Source organism: Panicum hallii, chromosome 3, assembly GCF_002211085.1.
Source record: "Panicum hallii strain FIL2 chromosome 3, PHallii_v3.1, whole genome shotgun sequence".
Taxonomy (NCBI): Eukaryota; Viridiplantae; Streptophyta; class Magnoliopsida; order Poales; family Poaceae; genus Panicum; species Panicum hallii.
In genome coordinates this window covers 55441793-55465457 of record NC_038044.1, presented here as the reverse complement: position 1 = coordinate 55465457, position 23665 = coordinate 55441793, and the positions used below count along the sequence as shown (strand labels likewise).

Sequence of the window (23665 nt, the reverse complement as noted above, 5' to 3'; positions counted from 1 at the left end):
TTCTGCTTATTTCTCCATGAGGACAACAATTGAAATATATCCTTCAGATCCTGTGGGCGGTATCCAACAATGAAGCCGAGTATGAAGCCTTGCTTCACGGTCTTCGTTTGGCGATATCACTAGGGATCAAGCGACTACTTGTATATGGCGACTCTCTTCTTGTTGTTCAGCAGGTCAACAAGGAATGGGACTGCAACAAGGAGACAATGGAGGCTTATGTACAGGAAGTGCGCAAATTGGAAAGCAATTTCTCCGGCCTGGAGGTTCATCATGTATTGCGGGAGCACAATGTTGGCGCGGATATCCTATCCAAACTAGGGTCCACGCGCACCCAGGTCCCGTCGGGAGTCTTCGTCCAGGAGCTCAAGCAGCCATCCATCAAGTCTTCTCCGCAGGTAACCATCAACGTGGGTCCCCAACAACCCGATCGAGAGGTTATGGTGCTGGAAGAGGACTGGCGAGAGGCTTTTATCAACTTCATTCGAGATCAACGGCTACCAGCGGGAATTGATGCCAAGAGCGCAGAGGCGGCACGCGTCTCACGAAGAAGCAAGGGCTTCATCCTGGTTGACGGCAAGCTCTATCGGCGTGGCGCTCGGTCAGGAGTTCTCATGAAGTGCGTCACAAAGGAAGATGGTTACGACATACTGCGGGAGATCCACGAAGGCGTCTGCGGCAACCATGCGGCTTCAAGAACGCTGGTGGGGAAAGCATACAGGGCCGGTTTCTGGTGGCCCACCGCAGTGACCGACACGGAGGATCTCGTACGCAGGTGCCAAAATTGTCAATTCTTCGGCAAACAGGCGCATGTTCCAGCTCACAGCCTCATCACCATACCGCCATCCTGGCCATTTGCCTGTTGGAGTCTTGACATGATCGGGCCCTTCACGATGGCGCCAGGCGGTTTCACCCATGTTCTGGTGGCTATCGACAAGTTTACTAAGTGGATCGAGTACAAGCCGATAGCCAAGCTCACGCCAGATCGGGTTGTCGACTTCATCTCAGATATTTTGCATCGTTTCGGCTTCCCCAACACCATCATCACAGACTTGGGATCAAACTTCACGGCGAACCAGTTCTGGGAGTTCTGCGAGAATGCTTGCATCGAAGTTAAATATGTCTCAGTCGCACACCCAAGGGCCAATGGACAAGTCGAAAGGGCGAATGGCTTGATAATTGACGGCCTCAAGAAGAGATTATATGATGAAAACAGCAAAAAGGGAGGCAAGTGGGTACATGAGTTGCCGCATATCGTCTGGGGGCTTCGGACCCAACCGTCCAAAGCCACAGGGCAAACGCCTTTCTTCCTCGTATACGGATCTGAGGCTATTTTACCAGCCGACATCTTGTGGAAGTCTCCCAGGGTCGAAATGTATAACGAAGGCGAGGCGGACGAGGCGAGGCAGTTAGAGCTCGATTCTGTGGAAGAAGTCCACTGCACCGCTCTCATTCAGTCAGCTCGATACCTGCAGGGGATTCATCGATATCATGATCGCAACGTCAGGGAGCGGTCGTTCAGCATTGGTGATTTGGTTTTGCGTCGCATTTAGGACGAATCCGGCCTGCACAAGCTCAACTCAAGATGGGAAGGACCGTTCATCGTCAAGCAGGTCACCCGACCAGGGTCATATCGACTACAATGTCCCGAGGGTTATGACATCCCGAATTCCTGGAACATTCAGAACCTGCGCAAGTTCTACCCATAAGAAAATGCCCGATGATGTCCCAATCTCCGGGGGCGTGGAAGATCTCTTTTCCTCGAAACAATTTGGAGGCTGTATGCCACAATGTTCGGGTTATACCCTCCTTCACAGGCGCACGATGGCCGTTGTCACGTGAAAACATCTGTGTGAATCGACTACTTGTCGTGAATGATACGAAGGTTATGGCCATATTCACAACTTATCGACTTCATCTCTCGACGGAACCCTCCGCCCCGATCAAATCCGCTCCATATCAGTTTTCGCCGCGACCCTGGATGGTCGCACGCGACAGCAGTCACATTTTCCCAACACAATCGATCCGTTCGACTGGCTCATATCCAGGTTGTTGGATAAGCTCATATAAAGAGCTACCTCGACTACATCCGGTGTACCAGAGTAGTCTCGGTTCTGCCAAGAGCACGGCACAACAGCGGCGATGCCCACATTTGCTCCCAACAAGTCCGATCCGTCCGTCCGGATCCCACTTAACTTGCGGAGCACGCTCATATAAGGAGCGACCCTGACTACGTCCAGAGTCAATGCACTCGGAGTAGTTTCGCCTTAAAGCCTGGCAATTGTGCGACGATGCTCGCGTTCTTTTCTAACAGTTTCAGACCCACGAGTTCGGGTTGTGGACAACTTGTTAGATAAGTTCCTACATGAAGCTACGGCTACCTTCAGGGTCGTTGCACCCAGGGTAGTGTCTACTACTTATGCCTTGTAAGCCTGGATATCAATTCAGCACAGGCACATACACAAGTAGAGATATCAAAAGAAACCATATATACAAGGAAGTGAATACTTGTTTTCAGTACCCTAATCCTGCATTACACTTTGAACTATGTGTTCTGATACAGGTTGGGCCTCTAGGAGGTATCTGTCGAATTACTCCTCGGTGCAGTCCGCCGCCATGCCTTGAGCAAATATCTCCAGCTTCGCGCTCGGCAGGAAGGACTTGACGATTGCGAGGGCATTGTTGACGCACTGACAGGTGCCTCAGAAAGGAACTTCATCACTTTCTTCGGGGCCTCACAGAGACGCTCTAGCAGGGGCCGAGGGTTCGCTTCGCCTTCTTCCGGTGGGTCCACCACGTCCACCAGCTCCCGGGCGGCCCCCCTGATGCTCTCGAGTTCTTCGCCCAGCGTCTTGATTCGCCGAAGGCTGTCGACGAACTGTTGCTCAGTGTCGCCAATCACCTTCTGCAGCCTCTCGACGTCATCTGTACGGCGATAGAGCAGGTTCTTCACGTCAGTAAGTAGCTCTTCTTTACTGATTAAATTTCTCCTAAGCTCTGTGGTGGAAAGTTTTTCAGAACCCAGGGTGAGTCATACAGAGCAAAATACCCGAGGGAAGCAATGGTTTACCTTGGTGCGCCTTCTTTTGCTCCCTGAGCTGCTCCTTATGCGCCTCGAGCCCCTTCTTCTGTTCCTCGAGTTGTCGCTGGAGCTCGGCGTTGACTTTCTCAAGATGAACATTCTCCGTCTTCTCGTCGTCAAGGCGCTTCCTCAGGGCATCGAGTTCCTTACAGTCGCGGGCAAGGGTCTTCAATTCCTCTGCCTGCTTCCGGGAGTGGGCGATCACACTCTGCATAAAAAGGGAAAAGCCAGATTAGCAACTCGACTTAGCCACTATCAGAAAATGCTCTCAGGTCTTACCATGGTAAAGTCATGCGCCTTCTTGAGGATATCGACATTGTCATCCGTCAGTAGCAGGTCGTCTGCCAGGTCGGTGGCAACGGCTTCCTGACTACCCGATCCGGCCAGTAGCAGCTCATCGGGTCCCCTGGAGGTTCCCACGGCTTCTTCAGTGGTCAGCCGCTGGGCACCTGCAATCACAAATGTTCTCAGCATACAGCATGTGGATCCTGGTAGCTAGCCAGGGCTGTCAGACACTCACCTGCGCCATCTGTTGGAGCGGCGTTAGGGGCCTCGGCCTGTTTCTCACGACCGGCCCCGGCCTCGACTTGTTGGAGCTCGGGAGGCGGCAGGTCAGGCAGCGCGGTGTCGGCCCCGGGGGCTGGCTCCGTGGGCGTCGACCCTTCAGGGGCCGATGCTTCAGGGGCTAACGCAGCAGCGACTGGCCCAGCACTCGATGATTCCTCTCGGGTCGAGGACCCGGGGGCTGGGGCAGTCGAAGTTGGCGTCAGCTGGAGGTCCACGGCACTTGCAGCACTAATGAAGTCGAAGTTAGTCAACACATAAGCCGAAAGATCAAATCATTTGCAGTGCAACAAGAGGCAGACTTACAGTACAGATTTTTTCTTAATGGCTCTCTTCATCCGCACGGCCTGACGCGGCGTCTCCATTTCCGACGGCGGGGTTTCACCAGCTTGTGGCGCGGTCCCCGCCACGGTGATGGTGACAGCGGCAGTAGTCGCCGGGCTCGCCCCTTCTTCTTCGGGCCCGGCTCGGGCGAGGGACGCGGAAGGACTACAAGAGGATGCCATAAGTACAACTCAGAATTAAGGTACCGCATTACAACAAACCGATAGACCCTTACCTGGTGGATTCGAGTTCCTACGCCTTGCGCTTGCGCACCAGTCGATGGCCTTGCGGCACCGGCGGCAAAGCGCCGGTCAACTCCACGCTCTGTTCGGAGGAGTTGTCCCGGCGCGTTTCTCCTTCGGCTCCTTCTCCCGCCTACGAGCTCACGCCTTCGATGGACTCGCTGCTGCCTTGAGCTACAGCAAGGCGAGCCCTCTTGGCTTTAGCGGCAGCAGAGGGGAGGAGGTGGTCCGGTCGGGGGACGTCAGGTCGCGGTGGGTAGCTGCGGTACAGCTCCGTGTGTCCCTGCAGAGAGTTCTTCAGTTAACGAAGCAAAAGCGGTTATCTTCAGCAAAAAGAAGTTGAATACTTACTGGTTTGGGCGGATTCCATGCGGAAAACAATGTGGGCACGTATGGCACGGCGTCCACGTCTAGCAGCACCCGCTGAACTCGCTGCAGCACGACTTCATCTGGCAAATCCTCTGCGCACATGCGAGAAGGATCAGCGGGGCCTGTGTACTCGAATCCCAGGCGATGTCGCTGCTGGATGGGTTGGACGCAACGTTTGTAAAATGCGAACATAACGGAAGCGCCGGTCACTCCCTCCTTCTTCTGTGCCTCAATGACGTCCAGCAGCTCTTTGACTTGGTCCATCTCCCCGCCGGAGGGTTCAAGGTTCCATTCTCCCCTGATTACAGGTGGTCTGTTCGACTTCGTTGGCAGATGGGGAGCATGGTTTTCGATGTAAAACCAATGGTTTTTCTATCCAGGAAGGTTGGAGGGGAATTTGTATGTGAGATATTTGTCGCCGGCCCGCTGACGCAGTTGGATGCCGGCACCCCCTACAACGGAAAGGTTCTTGGAGGTGGGCTGCGGTTTGATGCGGAAGAGGAAGCGGAAAAGATCCCAGTGGGGTTCGATTCCAAGAAAAGCCTCGTAGTAATAGATGTAAATTGAAATGTGGCAAATAGAATTTGGGTTGAGATGGTGAAGCTCAAGCCCGTAGTAATACAAAAGGCCTCGGAAGAAGGAACAAGAGGGGAGGGCCAATCCCCGTTCGGCAAAATGGAGAAATGTGATGATTTCGTCAACATTTTCCATGGGAAAAGGTTCGCGGTAAGAGGGGCGCCAATTGACAAGGGTCTTTTCTTGCAGCAACCCCTCGGAAACTAGGTTCTTAAGGTGGTTGAGGGAGCACTTACTGTGTGACCACTCTGCGGTTGAAGGCTGCGCCTCCTCCATCTTCTTCTCTTTGATCTCTGCTTTCTTGGGCGCCATCTCCGATTCGCTGGCCACGAGATGCTCGGGGGCTGCGGGGAGAGTGGCGGGGAGGTTGGAGCGGGAGGATCTCCTTGGGGGGATGGCGGCGGCGCTTGGCTCAGATTGGGGATTTTGGTGGCTTTTGGCGGAATGTGGATTGAAAGCGCGGTTTTTTCCCTACTGTTGTCGCGGGGTTAAATAACCAGTGGGGTGGAGAAAAGTTACTGTTCCGAAGTTCAGGAGCCACTTCCGAGAATATTCCGAAGTCGAGGGGTCATTTGGTGGATTGTTTGGATTAAATATTTGATTAACCATTTTTTCAGGGTTAGTTAGCCCGAAAAAAGGGGTTTTTTGAATTAATAATCTAATACCCATCATCTGTACCATCATTTTGGTAATTTCGCAAGTTGTCATTTTTTGCCTGCATGCCACGGTTGTTGGATCCTTATCTCCAAATTTTGTGGGATTTGGATTCAAGGCTCGGGGGCTGCGGGATACGTGGCATCGACTACTTATTTTTCAAATTTTTTGAAGGATAAGCAGGATTGCAGATTAATGGGACCCTCAGCCTGATTCTCTGATTCAACCTAAGGCTCGGGGGCTACTCCATATGGAGTGCGATTTTTAAATCGCACACCATAACAAAAATTCGGGGTATGAGCACCTCATAGCTTCGATGCAGCCAAGCAAGTACTCGAAGAAGGTTTTCAAGACGAAGCTCCGGAAGAAGTCGAAGACTGCTTCGAAAGTACTCGATAAGCCTGCAGTACTCAGCTACGAAGAGCTCGGGGGCTTGTCAGACCCGGGACGACCGGGCTGGGCGCATAACGTAGTTTAAAGAGGTCTAAGAGATTAAGTCCGTCTTATCTCTTATTTATTTTGTTTATCTCTTATTTTTTCCGTTTAAATAGGAGATAGAGCTAACCGATACAGGGGGAATCTACTCGAGATATGTTCTGGTGCGATTCCTTAGCTAGTGTTGGTTGGTATCTTTGTAACCCTGGCCTCTCGGATATATAAGGGAGGTCAGGGACCCCTCTAAAAATAGAAGATCACTAGGTCATTCTACACCAAAGGCAATACAAACCACCATACAGGACGTAGGGTGTTACGCATCTTGCGGCCTGAACCTGTCTAAGCTTTGTGTTCCTTACACCTTCGAGTTCCTGATCTCGGCGTCCCTTCACCCAAAACTTACCACTTTGGGTATATCCCACGGTGGGCAGCCGGTTAAACACCGACAGTGTCCTCTCATGAATAATACCATTTCTTCATAGAATGAAGTGAAAATATTTGAGAAGTACTCGCCACCACGGACCTGACCTAACTCTTTTGATCTTTCTCTCAAGTTAGTTTTCTACTTCAGCTTTATAGATTTAAAAATAGTGCAAAGCTTCATCTTTTAACTTCAACAAATAGATGTAACAAAATCTAGTACAATCATTGATGAATGTCATGAAATATTTTTTACCACCTTTTGTCAACACACTATTCATCTCGCACAAATCGGAATGAATTAATTCTAAAGTCGCCAAGTCTCTCGCATCCGCAGCCTTATGAGGCTTGCGAGTTTGTTTTGATTCAACACATACATGGCACTTAGAATTTTTGACAAAGGTAAATTTCAGAATTAAATTCAAGTTTTCTAACCGCATCAAGCAACCAAAATTAATGTGACAAAGCCTCAAATGCCATATATTAGATTTATCAATGTTAACCACGTTGTTCACAACTTTATTACAATCATCCAAAGGAAAGCGAAATAAGCCTCCGCTATCATAACCTTTTTCAACAAATATTTCAAACTTAGATAAAATATATTTATTGGACTCAAAGACTAATTTAAAACCATCTCTGCATAGTAGAGAGCCACTGATTAGATTCTTCTTGATGGTGGGGACATGCTGCACATTCTTCAACTGCACGGTCTTGCCCGAAGTAAACTTTAGATTGACCGTACCAACACTAAGAACACGCGCATGCGATCCGTTCCCCATCAACAAGGAGGCAGTCCCTCCAACCTGGTAAGAAGAAAATAAGGAAATATCAGCATATACATGAATATTAGCTCCAGTGTCAACCCACCACTCGGGTAAACAAAATACTGAAAGAACTGTAGGTAATGAATTACCATACCTCGATGTTCCTCCAGCCTCACTAATGACCATGTTGGCAGATTTCATGCCCTTGTGATACAGATATTTTTCAGCGAAGTGGTCCAGACTCTCACACACATAGCAATTTTCCTTCTTCTTGTTCTCGAAAGTGGTTATCTGTTTAGTCTTTGTTTGGTTCTGCATCTACGAAGGTTTCTTCTTATTCTTGTGGGAGTTGTTCTTTTGAACAAAATTATTGTTCTTTTGAACAAAGTTGGCGCTAGCTCCGACAACTCCTTTTCCACATGTGTCTTTGGCTCTCGCCTTCTCTTGAACATTAAGAGTACCAATGAACCCATCGATGGTGGACTCTTGTCTCTTGTATTTCAGTGAAGTAGCAAAGTACTTCCAAGAAGGTGGCAACTTAGAGATAATACCTCCGGCCACAAACTTGTTAGGTAACACACATGGACTCTCCTTGCTGCAACTTCGGAGATATTTTGCTAGCGTATGTATCTCATGAGCTTGTTCCCCTACAGAACGGTCTTCCACCATCCTGTAGTCTAGAAATTGTTCCATAACATACAACTCGCTACCAGCGCCAGAAAATCCATATTGAGCCTCAATAGCATCCCACATTTCTTTCCCCGTTTTGAGATGGATGTATGAGTCCACTAGGTTTTCAGCTAGAACACTTATGATGCAGCCTCGAAAAAGGTTATTGGCGCCCTCGAATGCACTCCCTTCCTCTGAAGTGAACTATTCAGGCTTTCCCTTTGCCACATGCATAATGTTCAATGCTGTCAACCACAATATCACCCGCTCACGCCAACGGTTAAAGTTGGAACCATAAAAAACGTTTGGTCTTATTGTTGCAGCAAAATTAGCTACCATAAGCCTATCAACGAGATCAGGTTTTTGGATTGTTAGAAAAATAGGCATTTTTCGGTACATTTTAATTCCAAAATTACACATACAATTTGTTAATAATTTCATGACTATGATGAGTGAAACAAGGTATGTGCATGTGTTCAAAGTTAACATGAGTTTAACGATGAGTCCAATAAAAAAGAGGAGTATCAGACTGTACCCCAAGGTGGGTCCAGTGCCGGTGGCACCGGATGCACCGTTACCAGATATGCTTGACTGGCCTGCTTGAAGTAGTCGAACGAATTCGGTGCGGTGCAGATGGCCTTCAAAAAGTAGTCGTACGAGTTGTTGAAGTAGTCGATCGAGGCACTGAGTAGTCGTACTTATTGAGAAAGTAGTCGTACTTGTTGAGGAATTAGTCGCACATCTTCAGGAAGTAGTCGTACGCAGGCGACGAAGAGGTACGAGCGGCGATGTCGACAGACAGAGTTGGTGCGTAGGGAGGGATGTGAACAGTACACCAGTGAAGACGACACGGTTATGGGCGAGCAATTGCATAAAGATGCTCCCCAAAAACCTACTTGTCCAGCTATCTCGTGCAGGACCTTTAGCAGGCAATGGTTCCGGAGGCACCTACTCTCGCTAGATATGTGCGCAGCACCGGCGATGGAAATGCAGAAGAGCAGAGGAAGAGGAGAAGATACCTGGTGATATAGATGAGAGTCTGGGGATGGGAGGATGCATTTGGACGTCATCAACGCCATCAAACAGCGTAATGGCGATTAACTTTCACAGAATCAATCGTTGTGAATGAATCGCGGTCATAATAGCCATTACTTGGCGCATAACATCCGCCCCGCAGCGCAGCGCATCACGTCAGGCTCAAGCTCGGCTAGGCTCGGCTCGACACGGCATGTCTTGACTAGACTCGACTTGCCACGCCCTCGGCCTCGGCCCGCCCCGGCGAGGCGAGCGTGCGCGGGCGTGCGTGTGGCTCACCAATCCCTTTTAACCAGCTTCGCAAACGGTGTACACACAGTCCACCTTTTAAGTTGGTTAAAATCCTCTTCCACTTTTATTACGAGACTACACAATAACTCCCTAGCAATTGATGAGGACATGACTCGTATTGATACAAACATAACAAGAATATATTTGGGGAGAGATATGGATGATGAGTATATGATATGCTTATGTACAACCATTACTGCTAAAGAAAAGGTGAGCTTATTCCTATGTTATTTTTTTACTTATTTTAAGAATAGATTGCTACCTAAAAATATTATTATAATTAGGAATCATGGAGATGATGATGGAGTACTCAAAGATACGCATGGAGGGGGAGAGGACCAGCAAGAGACGTCCAACCCAAGTTAGAGTCCTAAACAATATCAAATTCGAGTCCACCTCGGATTTCAGAACCTTACTTCATCAAAATTAACGCCCTGGCCACATACGGAATTGGGTTTGAACGTTCTATATATGGTTGGAATAGGAATTTTATAGACCTTCCAATGGCACCGGTCCCATCTCAAAATTCCTTCTGATTTGACAGGAATCGTCGACACAATTGGGCATCCGGAATCTGACAGGGTGCTGTGTCACCGTCTGTTGGGCCGTTGGCCCGTGTACCGTATTGAAACCCGTTAGGGTTGCGTCCAGGGGACTGGCACGCCCCTAACATCCTTTTATTCAATAGCTGTCGCCACTTTAGGGTTTGGGTTTTGCTTAGATTTAATCTGTCCTCGAACAGTGACGCCGTTCATCGGTTTGTGAGACTCCACCTCATAATCAAGTCTGTTTGATTGCATCTCCTGTTCTTGCTTGTGTTCTTGATTGCGCTTGCAAGGATAAGCCTTCGTGGCGAGGTTATTCGTGTGACACGGGTGATAACCAACGGAGCAGTGGTGTAGTGATTGCGGGGTTCTATTCGTTCGGAGTCTTGGATCATCAACGTCGAGTTCTCCACCAGTCAAGTTTATCGTACCTCTCGGAAGATCGGGATTCAACCTCCTATCAGCAATTTTAATAGTGAGCTTTTAATTCTTTAATTGTAAATATTGAGCCAAAAGCCCACATATTCCAACAGGTTCAACCATTGAAGGAGACGATTATCCAAAGAGACGTTGCTGCAGTAGCCGCCATGGTGGGAGGCGCCGAGGTGGCACACGAGGAGACAACGGTGCCGTTTGTGCATGACTTCACACGACGGGGAGTCGGGAAGCAGACAAGCCGTGTGGCAAGGAGTGCAGTTGATGGACTGAGTGACGAAGGCAGATGAGGGGACGGAGGTGGCGGCGGCCGGGCTTCCTAGGCAGCCAGGCTTTTCTCCGATCAAATCGCCCTGCGGAGGCAGATCTTGGCAGCCGAGCTGACATCGAACCTGAGTCAACAAGCTGTCCTCCCATGTATCCCCTCCTTAGAGCGCAGAGCCTTGTGAGCGTCTGTTGTCGCGAGAGTCGATTTGCTCTGGTGGACACGCGGCACCAATCGAGCACGGGTCCGCACAGGAGGATCTTTGGGGTCCGTCCCCACGGATTTTTTCTCCCTTTCGATTCCCTCGCTACTTAAAAAAGCATTTGAAAAAAAATGTATTAGTATTTTACTAGGCATCTACACCCAACTGCCTATCATTTGACTTAAGTCCCGTATTTTTTCAACATACGCAGTATACATGGTTCGAACCCGGCATCTCTCCCTTCGTGCATTCCTTCCCTATCATCTCACCTACTTATTATATCTTATGTTTTCAAGTATTGCTACTCTTTTGATATCACTTTTTCAAATCTTATATTGTACGTTTGACACTCCAAACGATCTTAAATTAAAAATTGACAATTATAAAATTTTAGATCTCATCGAGCACTGCAACTTTGGTATAAAGCTCATCTTCATCCGAAGTTGTTTAAAAAATTTAAAAATTTATTTTTTTATTTTTAAAATTAGATTTCAGAAATGGTAATGAATATTTGGCCTAGTAAATGATCTTGAACGAAAAAAATTTCAACTATAAAAATTTAGATCTCATCGAACTTTGTAACTTGGATATAAGATTTGTTTTCATCTTTGGTTGTCTATAACTTGGATATAAGATTTAAAATTCAATTTAAAAAATGGTAATGAATATTTGACTAAAAATATTGTCAACTACAAAATTTTAGATCTCGTCGAGCTCTATAACTTTCATATAAAATTTATCTTCATCTGATTTCATAAGAAATGATCATTTAATCATTTGATTTTTTATTAAGAAAAAAATAATTTGTGCTGACGGTCGACATAAGCTAGCACTAGCACGAATGCTCTATATTTGTGCTGGCGATCGTTTAAGCCAACCGTAAGTACAAATTGATTTGTGCTGGCGGTTGCTTATGTCGACCGCCAGCACAAATACAGGGTATTTATGCTGACGGTCGGCAATGGCAACCGGCAGAAAAAAAATAAGGTAGCAGCACAAATATTTTCTGTACTGGTGCTTTTTTCTATCTGGAATTGGTCATTTTGTTTCTAGGCGGTGAAGACCTGTGGGTTAACAGCGATCAAGGTTCTAAGTTCGATCATACACAATGTGGGCAGCACCGCACCACATACACCACACTCGCTCTTCCTGCCGTGCAGTGATTGATCGGAAAGAGTCAACGAGCTGCAAAGTTCTCCAGAAAATTCAAGAGGAGTCGGCTTGCTAGATGACGGCGGGAGCCAAACACCTTTCCATTCTCTTGAGCCGGAGTTAGCTTTAGTCTTTTCCTTTTATTGTTTTTCTTGTTAAAATTTTCTCGCTGTACAGTTTTCCCGTCCAGAAGCTTCTCCTTTTTAATATAATTTGTGCAAGGACGACGCTCATGCTGAGCGCTTGGTTTCCACAGCACCAGAGAATTCTGATGGACCACGTGTTGAGAGAGCATTAGTCCAGCCGGTCTGATTTTCACCGTGTGAAAGCGTCGTGTGCAGTACTTTTGAAACGTGTGCGTACAGTGACCAAATGGTCTGGTTGGTCTCCTTTTTCTTCGGCGATAAGAGGTTACTTATAAACTACTCTCCTCTGAAAAGGAGATGAGAGTCAACATTTATAGACACATGATTCTTGCCCTAGAGTACTCATCACCGAGCTCTTGCCCGTCTTCTCTTTAAGCTTGCAACCCCAACCCCTCCCCCCCCCCACCCCCCACCCCACCACCCACCCAAACATAGCTTCCTTATTAGGCGATCACCAAGCTCCGACACCCAATTGGACACGACTACATGTTGGTTTGGGAAAAATGTAAGACTAAAATGCAAAAGTAAGCGCATGGACAATTAGTGCATCTGGTATATCCACGTAGCATCCAATGCTATTCATGAGGTGCACGGGAGCACCCTTGGACTACCCGAATACCCAGGCCGCTGTCCTAACCCTTGAACCCATCACTATCCCACCAGCCGAGCAGCACTGCCGCACCTTGATGCTTCGTGTCAGCCGTCCGCTGTACCCCTGTCACGAATCGTAGTGCTGATTGTGACGTTGTGGAGGCAAGGCCAAGGGATGCTCCCAAACGGACCCAAAAGCAATAAAGCCAATTCAGCCCAGCCCACAGGAGAAGAGAGAACGAAAATCCGACGCCCACAAAGCCCAGCGAGCCCATCTCCACCTGGGGCTAGTATTAGTACGCGGCCAGCCGCCAGAGGCGGGTCGGAGTTGAGCACTTAGAGTTCCCCTTCTCCTACCCCTCACCTCCCGATCGCCGCCGCCACCGCCTCCCCAACCCAAAGCACCCCCCAGCTCCCCGTCTCCCGGATCGGCGCCATGGTCTCGGAGGCCAGCAAGAAGAAGGCCGCCCAGAAGAAGGCCGCCGCGGCCGCCAAGAGGGGAGGCAAGGCGCCGGCGTCCTCGTCCTCGTCCTCTTCCTCCGCGGCCGCGGCCGCGGACAAGGCGGCGAACGGCGTCGCGGCCCTCAAGCTCTCCGACCGCACCTGCACCGGGGTCCTCGCGTCCCACCCGCTCTCCCGCGATATCCATGTGAGCGCCCCCCCTTCCGACCGAACCTCCCTCCTTCCTCTTGGGCTTTCGTGATTCGCGGCCTCAATCTAATCCCCTTTTGAGCTAACCCTAGCCACGGGAACGCCCAGCTCTTGATTTTTTTATTTTCTTGTTGGTTCCATCGCAAGCTGGGTTGGGATTGGGGCGGGTGAAATCGTTAAAGGCTTCGATCGATATCCGGAGATCCCTTGTGCGCTGTTTTGTTCCACGGAAAGCCGATCTGTCTGCTGGAGTGGTGTTGATATGTGCAAGGAGCTGTCACTAGTCTTTGGATTCGTTTGATTAGAGTATTATTCATTTTATTTAAAATCGATCCGCGAATATGGTTATGGGGAGATAGTTTTTCTGTGGCTGTGAATAAAAATAGGAAGTTCGTTTTAGTGAATAAAGATTGGCAAATAAAGAGAAACTGATGTGGAGATGCTTATCTGATAAATAAGCCAGGCAACGCCATCGTGTTGTATTCTGGCCACTCCTCCTTTAGGAAAAGAAGAGTGATCTGTTGCACATAAGTATCTTGTATTCAGTTTTTCAGGTTTCACTGGAACTTCTGCTTATTGGTCCTCACTGTCCATAGCACTACCTGTAGACCTTGTTGCAAGTGCTGATTATTGTCTGCGATACATAACGGTCCTCGCTTATGGAATGGATGTGCCGCAGTGTAATGCAATTGTCAAGTAGTCACTTTGTTTTGCGGATGTAGCTTTGACCTGACTCTCATGAGTGTTCCATATAAAGTTCAAGTTCGGCTTTTATGTAGATGGTAATTACAAAACACAGGTGTTGGCTTCTTTCGTGCGACTTGTGCCTTGTGAAAGAACCCTCTTGCCTCTTCTAAGTGAAACTCTTTTGTTTAAATATTTGGCTGTGGCATTTCCTATTGGTTGATTCATTTAACACTCTGCTTACTGATTGATGATTTCCTAATTCGTTAACTTACGTTTTGAATGTTGCAGATAGAGTCTCTTTCATTAACATTCCATGGGCATGACCTTATTGTGGATTCTGAGTTGGAGCTGAACTATGGGAGGTATACACACATTGCTACATTTATTTCCATTCAGTTACGACGAGTTGTGCTGTTGGAGCATGTCACTAATGCTTTATCTGTTATCAGGCGATATGGGTTGCTTGGCTTGAATGGCTGTGGAAAATCTACTCTTCTCACAGCAATAGGCTGCAGAGAACTTCCTATCCCTGAACACATGGACATATACCATCTCAGCCATGAGATTGAGGCTTCAGACATGTCTGCACTACAAGCTGTTGTTAGTTGTGATGAGGAAAGAGTGAAGTTAGAAAAGGAAGCTGAAATTTTGGCTGCGCAGGTGAGCCCATGAGATACAGAATAGTTATCTTTATATATGTTTCTCATCTATATCATGCCTTTCTGATGTTGCAAATTATAATTTGATGCTGGATACATCCTAACTGAGATCTCTTTTGACATTTTTAGGATGATGGTGGTGGTGAAGCTTTGGATCGTGTGTACGAGCGTCTAGATGCGATGGATGCTGCAACTGCAGAAAAGCGTGCTGCTGAAATATTATTTGGTTTGGGTTTTACCAAACAGATGCAGGCAAAGAAAACTAAAGATTTCTCTGGTGGTTGGCGTATGAGAATTGCTTTGGCAAGGGCACTGTTCATGAATCCAACAATCCTTTTGCTTGATGAGCCCACAAACCATCTCGGTAAGTTCTGGAAAATTTAAAGTGAATGGAAACTGAATGATAAATTCATTTATGTTGTGGTTTGTGAATCAGAACCCTGCTAACGGTGAATTTTATTTACACTTCTTGGAACTTGGTGCATCATATGTGCACATTTGCGTCACCATTGTACTAGCTAACTTCAAGCATCGTAGATGAATTCTCAAACATAAGAGACCTTGTGAATTTCTCTGATGTTTTCTGTAATTCCTCCCAAATTGATTTGTTGTTGTGTATCCTGTCAATTAAGTTTTAGGCTATCCATGTGATTTTGTTCTTCTGTTGCTGTGCTAGCACATGTTTAGGGGAACAAAGCAGTCTCTATTGTGGTGAAACAAGTTATAACTCCCTTGGACCTCCAAAAAAGTTCCTTCAAGACACAATTTCAGTGAATGTCTCCTGAACTTATCTTTACAATCTTGTGCAGATCTTGAGGCCTGTGTCTGGTTGGAAGAGACACTAAAGAAATTTGACCGCATACTTGTTGTCATATCACACTCTCAAGATTTTCTAAATGGAGTGTGCACGAACATTATCCATATGCAAAACAAGAAGCTTAAGTTATACACTGGTAATTATGATCAGTATGTGCAAACCCGTTCTGAGCTTGAAGAGAATCAAATGAAGCAGTACAAATGGGAGCAGGAACAGATTGCTTCAATGAAGGAGTACATTGCCCGCTTTGGTCATGGTTCTGCGAAGCTTGCACGTCAGGCACAAAGCAAAGAGAAAACTCTTGCAAAGATGGAGCGTGGTGGTCTCACTGAGAAGGTTGTTAGGGACAGAGTACTTGTGTTCCGCTTTACAGATGTTGGCAAGCTTCCACCACCAGTGCTGCAGTTTGTTGAAGTCAAGTTTGGATATACACCTGATAATCTCATATACAAGAATCTTGACTTTGGCGTTGATCTTGACTCTAGAATTGCATTGGTCGGTCCCAATGGGGCAGGGAAGAGTACTCTTCTGAAGCTTATGACTGGTGATCTGGTTCCACTAGATGGCATGGTGAGGCGCCACAATCACCTCCGCATTGCGCAGTACCATCAGCATCTTGCAGAGAAACTGGACCTGGACATGTCGGCCCTGGCTTACATGATGAAGGAATACCCTGGGACTGAAGAAGAGAAGATGAGAGCTGCAGTCGGCAGGTTTGGCCTGTCGGGGAAGGCGCAGGTGATGCCCATGAAGAATCTCTCTGACGGGCAGAGGAGCCGTGTCATCTTTGCGTGGTTAGCATACAGGCAGCCACAACTGCTGCTGCTTGATGAGCCGACTAACCATCTGGATATTGAGACCATTGACTCCCTGGCGGAGGCGCTGAACGAATGGGATGGCGGTTTGGTGCTGGTGAGCCATGACTTCAGGCTGATCAACCAGGTTGCTCAAGAGATCTGGGTGTGTGAAAACCAGGCAGTGACTAGGTGGGACGGTGATATCATGGATTTCAAGGCACACTTGAAGAGCAAGGCTGGTCTGTCCGATTAGAAAGCCTTTTATTTCTCTTTGGAGAATTATAGTCAACCATGATGAGCTTTTTAACTCTGTATCACGAAGTCCCAGTTTTCCAGTAGCAAATTATTGGAGTTTTATGTTATTGTATCGGATTCCTTACGACTTTCATCGGAACATGAGTATTTTATAGTACTTCAATGCTTATATATTTTTTGAAATGTTGTGTATCGCAAGTTTGTAGAGTTTGGATGCTGGATTTCCCCGAGTTGCTGATCCTATAGCAGAGCACTGGTACTTTCTGAGCACATGGTTGTCGGTATGCTTGCATAATTGCTCTACAAATGCTTTTTATGAATCCTTGGTGAATAACGAAGATGTTTGCTATGTAGCACTAAGTCGGCTGTTGAAATACTACTGCATTCTGTTACTGATCAAGCATATCTGCGTAGCCTTTTTTTGTGTTTTGTATAAGCTAATTAGTTTATTGCTAAACGTCATACATTTAAATGGGAGAGTGTTGCTAAAAGTGAAGCTTAGAGAATAACTGTTTGATGCCCCCACGCCTCGGCGGGCAATGGGGGTGTTCACGTCAGCGAAATTTTTTTTACCCATCCGTTCCAAGATCTACGGTGGCCGTCATCCCCGCGAGTTCACTCGGCGCTGTAAAAAATCTCCCTTCGCAAAGCATCCGGCAGGCACGAGACTCCACCCAACTCCTCCGATAGGGAAAAAAAAACACGCCTCCCCGCTCGGCCTCCTAGTGGATGGCGGAGGCACTGCCGTGGCGGCCGTGGCGCTGCCGGCGGCGACGGGGCGTCCCTATTTCCCTTGCTCCCGAGCTCGTCTCCCCAAACTCCTTCCCCTTCCCAACCTGCTCCCCTTTCCCATGCTCTTCGCGACGGCGAGCAGGGCAAGGCGGCCGGGCGCGCCTACCTCAGCCCCTCCCTTCCTCGACCTCCCTCTTCCTCTCCTCCTGCGTCCCCGAGGGCTACAAGCCCCGCCGGCCTGCTGGCCGCGCAGGACCGCCCGTCCCATGCTCACGCACGCGGCTGGGGGCGGCGCGCATGGATCTGCTTGTGGAGCATGGGCCCGGCGCGGCTCTGGCCGCGAGGGGCGCGCGGCTCCGGCCGCTCGAGCCACCTCGGCTCTCCTCTCTCACCCCTCTCTCACCCTAGATCCAGTACTCCAACCACAAAAATCAAAAGGAACGAAGCCCGGCTGCTCCCCACCGGCTCGCGCCCCGACCCTCTCTGCCGCCACCTCTCGGTCCGCCGCTGCGTCTCGTCGGGGAGGAGGAGGATATGGCTGCCGCCGCCTTTGCTGCAGGCCGGGTCCTGCTCCTGCACGGCCAGCACCAGTGGCCGCGACAGCGGTGTGCGGCCGTGTTCAGAAAGGCGATCACAGGAACGTCAGTCACCAGCTCGCGGCCACGCTGGTGACGTTCCTGTCGAGGGCGACCGCATACGCACACCATCCATCCGCTCCTACACCTCTACGGCGGGATTCAGCAAGAAAGCAGACGGAAGCGGATAAACAACATGGCAATGCCACTACTGATCGGTAAGCAGTTGTCTTGGTTAATTTTATTTGTAGAAAGGAAACTTTTTAGTGGATAAACAACATGGCAGTGCCCGCCCATGAACCAGTCGGAAGCAGCCTTGGCATTTAAGCCTAAAAAATCAATCTGGTTCTCCGCTGCAACATATGTTCTTTACATTTTTACCTGAGGTGAAGTACTCTACAGAACTACTGGCACATGTGTATGACAAATTTTCCAGTTTTACCTCTTCCTATTTTTTTATTTTGTTCTTTACCTCTTCCTATTTTTTTATTTTTTCCGTGGTGCCTGCCATTCCCTTTTTATTATGTCAATGCAGCAATAGCCCCTACTTCTAGCTTCTATTTTCTAGTAGGGACTACTCCAGAAAGCTATGATTTTTTCCTTCAACTCCACAGGGTCTGTTTAGATCAGTTTGCAAAAACGCTGTAAACGCAAAGATACCAAAGAAATTTAAAGTACTAAATGAAATCTATTTACAAAATTTTTTGCATGGATGGATTGTAAATCGCGAGACGAATCTAATGAGCCTACTTAATCCATGTTTTGCAATAGTGATGCTATAGTAACCATCAACTAATTATTGCTTAATCATGGATTAATTAGCATCATTAGATTTGTCTCGTGATTTACAACCCATCCATGCAAAAAGTTTTACAAATAGACTTCATTTAGTACTTCAAATTGGTAAGATTCCTTTGTAAATTTTTTTTTACGTTTTTCAAACTGATCTAAACAGGCCCCAACAGTCTCTACATTTTAGCCCCTACTCTTCTGTGACAGGTGGGCCTGTCAGTCTCATCTGCATTATTTTTACTTTTTTTTTCCTTTTTTCCTCCTGAAGCATCCCACCCCGATGCATCTCTCCCTCTCCCGACGCCTCTGTCCTGTCTCTCTCTCCCCAAACGCAGCTTTCGTCTCTCCCCCTAAACGCATATCTCTCTCTCGTCCCTCTCCCTTTCCCTAGACGGATCTCTCTCTCGTCTCCCTCCCTCTTCCCCGACGGATCTCTCTCTCGTCTCCCTCTCCCCCAACACATCTCTCCCATGGCCGGTGGGCGGTGGCTCCATGGCCGAGCTCGGGCGGCGGCACGTGGGGGAGGGTCGCGGGGCTCCATGGCCGAGCTCGGGCAGCGCTTCGGGTAGGCCCGGTTCCAACTTCCATGGCCAAGATCGGGTGGTGCTCAGGGTATATTTGCGGGGTTCCATGGCCAAGATCGGGCGGCACTCGAGGTAGACCTGCGGGGCTCCATGGCCCAGCTCAGGAAACGCTCGGGCGGGCCGTGGTGCTCCATGGCCGAGCTCGGCGGGGCTCCATGGCCGAGCTCCAGCAGGGCTCCTCGCACGCACGCACCGAGTAGGGGCCTCCCTTCCCACCTGTGGGAGAAGGGGTTACGAGAGGAAATCTGAGTGCCTCGCTACTGTAGGGACCCAATTAGAGATCTTGCTGGAGTGAATTTTTTCATCCTCGGTCCCTACTTTATAGGTTATAAGTAGGGATCTTGCTGGAGTTGCTTTAGTCTAGCAATTTGAAATTGTCTATTGCTATATGGAATTGCTGAATAAGAATCTTTAGCTATTTGAAATGGGCAAATGTTGTTATTTTTCCATGGAAAAATTGTCTCTTCTTGCATAATTACATTTGACGACGCCTATTACTGTGGGATTAAGAAAGGTCCGTGATGCTTAGTTATTAAGTGACAAGGGAGATTATTACCCATTCAAACTGCAATACCTGTAGGGGCAACCATTATTTTTGTCATTCTCTCAGACAATTGTGTTTCTAAAATTAATAAATAAATATAACTTTTGAGAGAAAACATGGAAGAAGGTATAGCCAATGTATAGGGTATTAAAGAGTGAAGAATGCAGATGGATACATGGCTGGATAGGCCTGCGTAGATGATTGCAAACGGCAGGAACAGATGATATTTTTTTTTCTTTTGACTGGAGACTCGGAGGAGATTTCAAAATGAAGAATAAATGGTAGACCAAATAAATAGCAAGGGACTACAAAAGTTGTATTATATCAAAAACAGTTCGAGGAATGCAAATAAGATGTTGCGGAATGAGAACTGACAGTCCTCAGGACAGTACAGTACTACACTCGTGGTTGATGTGCTTATGTCTTTCAGGATTTCAATTTTTTTTTCAAGTAAGAATCACTCTAAAGGTCATACTGAATCTCAAAAGAGCGTTGCAGCAACCCCCAAAGAATTATAGAGCTATCCGAAAGAAAGTATCCATGAAGCTGAAGCAAAGCTTAAAACAAAAAGACACCAGGTTTCTGAATGTGGTTGACTGGCTATTTGGTTTTGTCTCCTGGGTTAGCCAAGTGAAACTGGGCTGTAACCAAAATCAATGTATGACAAAATAAAAAACATATTTGCATTTTGGCCACGCAGAAAACCTTAAACCTTGTAAAAAAGAACCCAAGATTTGTGAGTATGAAAGGTGGGCGCCACATGTAATTTCCCCCCTTTTCTGATCAAACAGATTACGTCTTGGAATGACGAATTGAGAAATACAGTCGTTTGAAGATGGTTGAGCAACATTCAACTCACTTCACTATGTCAGATACCCTGCTTCGGCGAAACCTTTGCTTACCATGTTGTATAAGGCATCTGATTCTTTGTTTTTTTCCTTCTTTGCCATGATTTTGCTTTCCAAGTAAGAAATCGGACACGCCGGAATGATTCAGGTCCAGACAAATGCTGGCGTTGAATCAAATGCAAGACAAATTTCCATGAGAACCAGAGTATTTATAGTACTTGCAATATTTATCGATAGAAATGCTTTGTTGTTGTCAGCTTGTTTGGGAAGTTAGAATTCTTTTAATATATCTGTTGATTCGATCGTAGAGTTTCATGACCACAAGGGTGAATGCCCCCATATAAACGATGATACGGAAGGTCCTTGTGCAAATCTTAATTATTTCTCTTAAAACCAGATCGACTAATGAATTCTCATTCAGTTCTGTTACTAGATCTATTAAGCTAATATTATGGTCGGTTTTCAATAAAGTTGTATATGTTGCTTTTGGACCATCTAGGCTTGAAAATTCACGATCGAGCACGCCCGGGAGCTGATAGAATCCTTGGCCTTGAAAAATAAGGTAAAATTCCTTTTTGATACTGGGAAAAAAAATCTCAATTCATTCTTTGGTCTTAAAAATTTTCGCTTGCTTTTATGACTGTAACTTTCATCATTATTTGACATCTCCGATCACTTCCGTCTGTTCAATTAGGTCATTAGGTGAACAATAACCAATCAATTTATTTTCTTTTTTTTTACCAAAACTATGTCAGAATCACCTCCCAAATTCATGATTTTCTAGTGATAGAACAAATGGAGATTGACATATTTTTCTTAAATAACAAATATGTACCTTTACAATTATAAAATAAAAAGGCACCAATTTGGACTACTTTTGAAACTTATCTGCATTTTTATGGCACCAAGTATTTTCCAAAACTTATGGGAAATAGCTAACCTTCCTCGCATGGGGATGCATTAATTTATAAAATTATTTCTCTCACAGTTCTCTATGTAACTTATGATGTGGAAAAGTCCCCGATCCATGACAAACCTCTAGAGCTTAAACATGAAATTGGGGCAAAATAATGTGAGAATATTGTGAATATATTAATTTGAAATAAGTTTGGGGCACAAATTTTGAGCTAACTTGATGTCAAAATGGCCAAACCAAGCCTCATTCCCAAGATACAAACCAAACCATAACTAAAGCACAAATCTAGGTGGAAACTATGAAAAGGATAGGAATGGTATAACCTTACCTTTATTTGAAGAGCAGTGTCTATCCAAGAGCAAAATCTTAATTTTCCCTCCACTTTTGAGCAGGGATGCAAGTTATATTTATTTTAGATCATTGGTTTGAAAAAAAATCTTAATAAAATAAACTAGGATGGCATTGTATGTAATTAATTTAGGAGAAAAAATGAACCAGTGATAGGAGGATGAGTTCCGATCTTCCGAGAGGTACGGTAAACTTGATTGGTGGAGAACTCGACATTGATGAACCAAGGCTCCGAATGAACAGAACCTCGCAATCACTACACCACTGCTCCATTGGTTATCACCCTTGTCACTCGAATGACCTCGCCACGAAAGCTTATCCCTGCAAGCGCAATCAAGAACACAAGTAAGAACAGAAGATGCAATCAAACAAACTTGATTACGAGATAGGGTCTCACAAACCGATGAACGGCGAGACTGTTCGATGACAGATTGAATCTATGAAAAATCCAAACCCTAAAGTGGCGACAGCTACTAAATAAAAAGGAGTTAGAGGCGTGCAAATCTCCTGGACGCAACCCTAACGGGCTCCAACACGATACACGGGCCAGCGGCCCAAAAGATGGTGACGCAGCACCTTGATAGATTCTGGATGTCCACTTGTTTCGACGATTTTCGTTGACTTAAAAGGAATTTTGAGGTGGGACTGGTGCCGTTGGAAGCCTTATGAAACTCTGGTTCTAACCATATATAGAACGTCCAAAATCGACTCCATATGTGGCCAGGACGTCAATTTTGGTGAAGTCAGGTTCTGAAATCCGAGGTGGAGTCGAAGTCGAGTTGGATCTGGACTCCTCCTTGGTGTGGACGTCCTGGTTCCTCCTCCTTGACTCCTTGACCTTCTCCAAATCCTTGCTGCTCCTCTTCATTGTTCCTAATCAATAAAACATGCATGGAACCAATTGTAAGTTCTGAAAAACAATTGATAACGTTAGAACGTACCTGGAGATCCAAATGTCGCGCACGTCCTCTATGCAAAGGAGAGATGTCCTCATCAACTAGAATGGCATGCCATCGTACTTATTTAGTTAATCCATAAAATACCATTAGAGACCTACTTACATCCCTACTTCTGAGTTTTTTTTGGCGCCTCGTCCAGAACAGTGCAGATTGGTCGGGGAGGAAGGAGATAAATAGTTCACCATGGTGGATGCTCCGGCTTACAAGCAGGTTACATCCTCACATCGTTCCTCCACAAACCAGCACCGGGGCTCCTTTATTTGTTTAATCCTCGGATCGTTCTTGTTCCTCGATCCATTGTGGCATATGGTAATGCATCTACTAGTCATAATTCAAAAACTTGCTTGTGTCTACACAATTCATTGGTGTATTGGACCAGTCACGGTGCATAATTTTATGGTATAGTTACCATTTTATGGTATGGTTATGGTTACCAAGACTAAGAATCAGGTAACTATGCCGGTTGAGTTTCACAGGGATGCTATAAAACTGCTCAATCATCCTATAAAATTTTCTCCTCTCTCCTTGCTATGTTAGCAAAATTGATGATATGGTATATAATTTAATATTATGAAACTCTTCATGAAACCTTTATTGAGACTGGATTAAGATCCTCAACCATGCAACAACTAGACGTTAGGGCTAACCTATAAAACCGCGCAATGAAACATTGCACTGGAGGTCTTATTTTCTTTATAGTTTCAAATCTACTTAGAAGATGTGCACTATTTGCACCGGAT

The 23665-nt window shown here is 46.6% G+C and overlaps 1 protein-coding gene and 1 long non-coding RNA gene across 2 annotated transcripts; both read left to right on the top strand.

The window, feature by feature from the left end:
• Positions 1 to 13080: 13080 nt before the first annotated feature.
• LOC112885011 (ABC transporter F family member 1) lies at positions 13081 to 16837 on the top strand. The gene is made up of 5 exons (XM_025950676.1): positions 13081 to 13410; positions 14388 to 14461; positions 14549 to 14759; positions 14888 to 15122; positions 15568 to 16837. The coding sequence occupies exons 1-5, from the start codon at positions 13198 to 13200 to the stop codon at positions 16623 to 16625; spliced, it is 1791 nt and encodes a 596-aa protein (XP_025806461.1). The 5' UTR covers positions 13081 to 13197; the 3' UTR covers positions 16626 to 16837.
• A 450-nt stretch (positions 16838 to 17287) lies between these two features.
• On the top strand, positions 17288 to 19735 carry LOC112884204. The gene is made up of 2 exons (XR_003227054.1): positions 17288 to 18152; positions 18221 to 19735. It is a non-coding gene; the product is annotated as an uncharacterized LOC112884204 (long non-coding RNA).
• Positions 19736 to 23665: the final 3930 nt, after the last annotated feature.

What these genes read in the sequence shown, in the direction of transcription:
- LOC112885011 (XM_025950676.1), top strand. Translation starts at nt 13,198, where the DNA reads ATGGTCTCGGAGGCCAGCAAGAAGAAGGCCGCCCAGAAGAAGGCCGCC. An exon ending in CTGAAATTTTGGCTGCGCAG is followed by an intron (nt 14,760 to 14,887) that starts GTGAGCCCATGA and finishes TGACATTTTTAG; the next exon opens with GATGATGGTGGTGGTGAAGC. An exon ending in TGAGCCCACAAACCATCTCG is followed by an intron (nt 15,123 to 15,567) that starts GTAAGTTCTGGA and finishes AATCTTGTGCAG; the next exon opens with ATCTTGAGGCCTGTGTCTGG.